Here is a 7,505-nt window from a genome sequence, read left to right as displayed (position 1 = left end):
AGATATAACTGTTAAACAATAATCTAATATCATGTAGCTTATCTTTCAAACAAAATATGACCATGTAGCTTGTTAATTTATTCTCCAGCAACAAAAATAGATTCAAAACATAGCTCAATTGGCTCTGCATTTATCAGTTAGCCTAAAGACTACCTTAAATTGTACTCATATAAAAAAAGCGCTATATAAATGTAATGAATTATTATTATTATCATATATACTGGTCTAAATTTCCAGTTTCCCCCTCTCATTATTTATTTCATACACGTGCACACAGCACACTCACAGAACTGTAGGTTCCTCAGATACCCGCTGATTTATTTCGCTTGCAATGCTGCCCCCTACTGGTGTGTAATTACTCCTGCGACTCTACAGCCAATCGGTTTTATGCTATTCATATTCCAAAATATATTCTATCAACTCTAAAATAATGCTACTTCATCTTTTCAAGTTGTATTGCAGAGACATGGAGTCCATTAACATTTTGAAATATGATGTCAGACTAGAATAAGCCTTGGACTGTACACTGTACACACTGTTGAAATATAGCCTAGTCTAGGCCTAAATCTATTTTCATATTCAAAACCTCGTACGGCAAGGTTTTTCAAAGAAACCATGGTACCTTGGCAAATTTAATGTAAAGCTCGTGGTACTTCCGTGTAGTGTTTTGAAGGATTTGTTGAGGATGAAAATGCAGGTTTGGTTTTATTATAGGCCTAACTTCATCCAACGTCCTCCTGAGCTCTCTCACACTTGCAGAACCAGCGATTTATTGACTTGGAGTTGCGTTTTTACAAAGAATGTTTTTTAGGTGTTCAAGCACGAAGTGCTGAAAACCTATTGTAATTGCTATTTGAAAAACAAAAAAACCTAAAACGCATCGTGCAGCCCAAACCGTGAGGCCTAGAGACTTGAAACTCGGCCAGATGGTAGGCCACACTTTTGGGGAGAACCTATCAGAGAATGACCCCAATTGGCCCATAGGTGGCGCTACAGCAACCAAAAGTACTTAATTGCTCATAACTCCTAGGCCGTTGGTCCTAGCCTCAAGCTATTGAGCCTCAACCTCAACCTTGGCTTAATACGGACAATATGTATATCTCCGATTTCGATTTAAGCAAGAACAAAAAAAGTTATTTCGGATTTTGTCCAAAACCCATTTTGCGAACTAGTCCCTGGTTTTTCGCCCGATCGGAACCAAACCAGTCTAGGCCTATTCTGGTATTCTACTGCCCCCTGCTGTTTTAATATAGTCATTTTGTCATGCTACTAACTAATATAATTCTATAATTGCTATTTAGACTTTATAAAATCACTATTTTAACATTTACACTCACATTTAGTCAAAATTCATCTATTGAAGTATTGCTGCTGACTATTGTAGCACATTGAGTAATGTGAATCCTGAAGGAGACTTGCAGTAAACATTTTGTTTTTCCATCACATAGTTCAAATGTCTGTATCTACAACATAATGTGTGTGTGTGTGTGTGTAGTCCTATATTTTTGAATAAATGCTGAATAATCGGATTAATAGTGTACAAAGACATTATGTGAAATGCTTATATACCATTAAAGTATATTTTCATAATGACACATCCCAATAGCATTGAAAAAAACAACAACATTTATCTTTGTGTGTGTGTGTGTGTGTGTTTATGTGTGTGTGTGTGTGTGTAAGCATTTGTCTAAATAAGAGTGCAAAATAAGAGTGCAAAAGCACCTGTGAACATCCTTTATTAATAATAATTACAATGGCCAGCAGAGGGCAGTAAAATACCACTTATTTGGCTCTTGATTAAACTCTCGATCGTGCGTTTTCCTATAAATGACTGGATTCCCCTTGCGAAAAGCTTGAAAATTAGAACAACGTAAAAATTAGAGCACTCCTTAGAATGCATTTTTAGTTAAAAAGTGTAAGCAGAATAGCCTAGTGGAAACCGTTTTGAACTGTGAAAGTGAATCTTCATGATTGGTTCAGAATAAGTAAATGCTAAAGGGTCGTGATGCCTGCAGGCCACAGATTTCAGGTATCTCAGATTCAGTGTGACATATTGCTTCAAATTCCAAAGAAATTGGCAAATATGCTTAAACCATTGAGACATTTATTAAAATAAAAGTTTTCTTAGTAATTTTGTGGTCTTTTTTTTTTTTAAGAAGAGGGCTGGTCCAGACTCAGAATAAATCCCACCCCCGTTTATCTTTCACTCTTACCACTCCTTCTTACTTGAAGACTCACAGATCATCTCTGGGCTTGAAGATTTGAAACAACAAACATGGTCAGTCACATTCGAGATTTAGCAATTATTATTATTAAGATGTGGTGTCAGTGGGAGGTAGTAGTACAGGTCTTTTGAACGAGCTTGTTTTTCTATTCTAATGAATATGCACTTGATATTTATCCTTTATTTTGTTTTTCTCTGTGTGTTGTTTTGTGACTTTAGAAGTTCACTGTGTTTCTGAGTGGACTCCTGCTGATCTTCCTGCTTCCCGACTGGACAGAAAGTGTTGAAGACACTGTGGACACCAAGACTCTCGCCCGTATTATTAACTTCTTTGAGAAGAAGTAAGTCTGTCTACAGTCTATGAAAAATTAAAAGTTTAAAGCTAAGCAATGAGGAAGTAGAGCAAAAAAGAGGAAGTAGAGGAATGAGAAGCCCTCAATCAAACGGTCATGGATTGAAAACATGGGAGTGTGTTATTAGTCAGTACTTGATCTTGTTTACTGTTTTCCAGCTATAAGAGAGTCGATGAAGATGGACATCCCCGTCAGTACGCCACCGCCATCAATGTGCCGAAGGATCAGTGTCAACAGAACTTCAATCTGAACACCTTCCTGACTCAGGAGAATGCTGGGAATGTGAAAAATGCTATTACTGATGAAACAAACGCACTTTACCAGGGTTCAGAGCTCATCGCTGCAGGAACTAGGAAAGTTGTAATTAGTAAAAAGAAGCAATACAACATGCATTCAGAGTCTCTCCTGCTGAATCCTGCTGACAACTCGCCTATGAGCAAACTTTTGAATAAAAGAAAAGAAGACGGCTGCTCCGTTTTCTACACCTTTGAATCTCCCTGTGTTGACACGTGTCTGAATCCGTCAAGCAGTCACAACATTATAAATGCTCTGAAGAAATGGAAAGAACATGATGGAATTAAAGCTTTTGTCTTCAAGGATTTCTGGAAGTTTGACACTGAAAAAGATCTTCAGACTAAGTTTAAGCAGATTGTGGCTCAAGTTCCTCTCTTCCGCTGTGTGAGTGAGAATGAGTGTTATCCTTGTAAAGGGGAAGGAAACACTCCCATAGACGCGCACTGTCTGCCTCCTCCTCCTCCAAAAGTGATCTAACTGCAGTAACGTTCACCTCTTTCCCATGTGATTCTGTATTAGTGAGATCTACTATCCTTTGTTTCGATAATCAGTATGCTTAGATGAGGTAGTAAAATGCATTTAAAAATTATCTTGCTTCCAACTTGACCAAATAAAATACTACTGCTTGGCAAACTTTGTATTTGTGTTGTGATGATGTGGGTCATAAAAAGTCAAAAGGGAGAGTCAAAATGCAAAATGCGGTTTTTCTTGAACACTGCAGATTTATGGGTGTTTGTATTTATTTTTATTTATTTGAGAACTCGGGTGCATTGTTAACATTACTGACAAGAAGGAAAACAAGCTTTATGCAGCTGTCGGGGTGAACGAAGACAGACACAGTGGGTGCCGGCATCAGGAGTCGGAGATGAGTTTATTTTACAAGCAAAACAGAAATCGCTTTCTAGGTAGCAAACTGGAAAAAAGTGGAAAATTAGGCTAAGTGCAGTACAGAAAATAAATATAGACTATTTCATATAACTATGAGAAAAAGTAGATACACAAATTGATGATGATCGCAACAGCTTTCAGTGATGTTATAGTTTTAGACAGTAAGAGTGAGAGTTTAATGTATCGACTGGTAAAAAAACTGCCTTGCAGATCCTTCACATGGACCAAACTGAATGTCAAACACTGTTGCCGTATCTCTCCATGAGCAAACTCTGATCTAACAGACAGCTCTCCTAAGATTGGACAATCACTTTATTAGGTATACGTTGCTAGTTCAGGATTGGACCATTTTGCCTTCTCAACTGCCTTAATTCTTTGTGTCATAGATTTAATAAGGTGCTGGAAACATTCCTCAGAGATTTTGGTCCATACTGAAATAATAGCATCACGCAGATTTGTCAGCTGCACATCCATGAATGTGAATCTCCCGTTCCTCCACTTCCCAAAGCTGCTTGATCGAGATCTGGTGACTGTGGAGGTCATTTGAGTTTAGTGAACTCAATGTCATGATCAAGAATCCAGTTTGAGATGATTTGAGTGTTGTTTTTCTGTTTTTCCATGTTTTCTACTGGATGTTTTTCCTGTTTTTACCCCCCTGTTTTTCTGCTGGAAGTAGCCATCAGAAGATGATACACTGTGGTCATAAAGGGATGGACATGGTCAGAAACAATACTCAGGTAGACTGTGGTGTTTAAATGATGCTCAATTGGTACTAAGAGGCACAAAGTGTGCCAAGAAAATATCCCATCACACCAATACACCAGCAGCAGCCTTAACAATTGATACAGGCAGGATGGATCCATGCTTTCATGGTGTTTATGACAAATTCTGACCCTCCCATCTGAATGTCCCAACAGAAATCGAAGGATCAGAAAGCGTTTTTCCAATCTTCTATTGTCCAGTTTTGGTGAGCCCGTGTGAATTGTAGCCTCAGCTTCTTGTTCTCATCTGACAGGAGTGGCATCGGTGTGTGTCTTCTGCTGCTGAAGATCTTAGGCTTGTTTGAGATGCGCCTTGCCTCGCCTTAAATATAGGCGAGAGTAGGCGGCTGCAGTGAAGGGAGGAGTGAAAAAAGTGCAGGCAAGCCGGACAGTTTTCGCTTCTCGCAGTGGATCTGACACCTGCGAGATCAATGATGGATATAGCGGGATTCACGCTCGTGCACAGTGTTGCTAATAAACTGGATGCAATTTAAGTTCTGTTGCTTTTATATGAAAATAAATATAATGAACAAGACACCCAAAGTTCTTGTTATTTAATTCCATTCCAAATAAGTGTTTATCAATCATTTTTTCTTTAATACAGACATAGGCTATGTGTTTATATATATATATATATATATATATATATATATATATATATGAAGAGTTCAGATGCAAAAGCCTCTAAGTGCCATCTGAAATTTTCTTCTACAATGATCATTTTTATCAAGCTCGTATATTTAAGTTCAGTAATTTCACTTAAATGACAATTAACAGGTAATTTTCATTGACATTTAATTGAAATTAATGAATTAAAATATACGAGCTTGATAAAAATGATCATTCCAGAAGAAATTTTCAGATGGCACTTAGAGGCTTTTGCATCTGAACTCTTCATATATATAATAAAATGACATTTCATAACCCATAGAGATCGCACTGTCCGAGAGTTTGGGAATATTCACACATAACATATATGTATATGTAGGCTATATACACATAAAACATGATATCCGAGTTTTAAAATCAAACATTTTAAAAGAGAACAATACATCACGGTTGTTTAAACCAATCAACATTAAGCTGTGTCGTCAGCAAGTCGTTTCCCATAATGCTTTTGATCAGCGCAGTCGGTGGAGAGCAACTGCGCGCGACTGCAGAATCCGACACGTGCGCCTTGCGCTCGCGAGAGCTTTTTGACACATCAGAGCAAGGCGGACCGCACTCGGACACATTTCTAACCAGCATGCATTGCGCGCTGATCACCGGTGATCGGTTCTGCGCATATTTTGCTCATCTCAAACAAGCCTCTTCTGTTTCAAGGTTTGTTGTGTTCACAGATGCTCTTCAGCAGACCTCGGTTGTATCTGTCACGGATAAACCAGCATCAGCGCCAGACCTCTACACTCCGCCCACTTGTTCTGCATCACCGGAGAATTAATCATCTGCACCTTTCTTCATCGCCAGCAATCTGCACTCACTTCACTCACACCTTAAAAACCTCACCAGTTCTCTCATACAATTGTCTGGTCTCGTCGACTCACCATCGACTTCCTGACTCTCTCCACCAAGACTTTTCTACTTACCTGCAGCGAGTACTTACCTGATTCCAGTATTCCCATTCAGAGATCCCGATCATCCAGTCTCCAGTCTGCCTGCCGTCTTCAGCCTTTCCTTCCACTCCATTCTACATCAGATAAGAGATTCTACAATTAACAATTCAGTCATTGACTTGATCACCATATTATCTCCGCATCCACCTTTCTGCCGTGACTGTTCCTGAGTGCTTTCAATAAAGACCGCTTCAATTTACCTGTTTGTGTCCTTCTGATTCATGACAATATCGAGTGGTTATTTGAGTTACTGTTGCCTTTCTATCAGCTTGAGCCAGTCTGGCCCTTCTCCTCTGACATCAACAAGGCATTTTCACTGACAGAACTGCAGCTCACTGGATATTTGCTCTTCTTCTGACCATTCTCAGCAGAACCTAGAGATGGTTGTGCATGAAAATCCCAGTAGATCAGCAGTTTCTGAAATTCTCAGACCAGCTTGTCAGGCACCATCAACCATGCCACATTCAATTATGTTATACAGAAAGTATGACTTTTTTAAATTTATTTTTTTAACAACAGATCAGCACGCCCCGCCCACTCATTCACTCTCCTGCACATCATCATCAGTGCACACTATATAGACTCTCTTCTCCTTCACTCCCTTACAGTGGCGTGCACAGACCTCCTCAGGGGCAGGGGCGGAGGGATGAAAAAGGGCACTAAATAAAAAAAAATGATTACTTATTGATTTTTTTTTGTTTTTATTCTTTCTTTCCTTGGCATTCTAAGAAAATATGTTGATACAATTATTAGAATACATAACACATCAAATGAAAATAGGGAAATGATGATAATATTAAATATTATTTTACCAAACAAAACAGTGAGAATCAAGAAGGTAATTATGGAAAATTATTTTTTAGTTTTGTTGATGTTGTAAATGTAATGTATGTATTATATGTATGAAAGACCGTGTTAGCTATCATGAATCAGTAACACTTTACAATAAGGTTTCATTAGTTAACATTAGCTAATGAACTGCACTTCTTCAGCATTTATTTATCTTAGTTAATTTCAGGATTTACTAAAACATTAAAATCAAAAGTTGTATTTGTTATCATTAGTTAATGCACTAACTGTGACATAACATGAATAAACAATTAACAGTTCTAGTATTAACTAAGATATAGCCTACAGTAACAAATGTGTTGCTCATGGTTAGTTCATGTTAGTTCATACATGATAGGCTAATGATGTAAAATTTTTGTAAAGCGTTACTATGAAATCAAAGATATAAGTTCCTTACAATTTAGAGTTGGAAATGGACTTAAGATTTCATTAAACTAACTGTAGATGTATTTCCCCTTGCACTTTTACTCCTTGGATAAAAACGAATGACATTGTCACTCAGAATGCGTCTGAAATCGAGTTA

At 37.9% G+C, this 7,505-nt stretch overlaps 1 protein-coding gene across 1 annotated transcript; it reads left to right on the top strand.

The window, feature by feature from the left end:
• Positions 1–2,197: 2,197 nt before the first annotated feature.
• LOC143715350 (uncharacterized) lies at positions 2,198–3,504 on the top strand. Its single transcript, XM_077207084.1, has 3 exons — positions 2,198–2,278; positions 2,444–2,565; positions 2,736–3,504. The coding sequence occupies exons 1-3, from the start codon at positions 2,276–2,278 to the stop codon at positions 3,346–3,348; spliced, it is 738 nt and encodes a 245-aa protein (XP_077063199.1). The 5' UTR covers positions 2,198–2,275; the 3' UTR covers positions 3,349–3,504.
• The last annotated feature ends 4,001 nt before the right edge of the window (positions 3,505–7,505 follow it).

The sequence above is a fragment of the Siphateles boraxobius genome, unplaced genomic scaffold (genome assembly GCF_051911475.1).
Source record: "Siphateles boraxobius isolate OS27281-9 unplaced genomic scaffold, OSU_SipBor_1 6, whole genome shotgun sequence".
NCBI classification, from domain to species: domain Eukaryota; kingdom Metazoa; phylum Chordata; class Actinopteri; order Cypriniformes; family Leuciscidae; genus Siphateles; species Siphateles boraxobius.
The sequence above is the reverse complement of the archived record's forward strand: the minus strand, read 5'-3'. Positions and strand labels throughout refer to the sequence as shown.

Coding starts and splice junctions, on each gene's coding strand:
- LOC143715350 (XM_077207084.1), top strand. Junction 2,566..2,735: donor ATTAACTTCTTTGAGAAGAA/GTAAGTCTGTCT, acceptor ACTGTTTTCCAG/CTATAAGAGAGTCGATGAAG.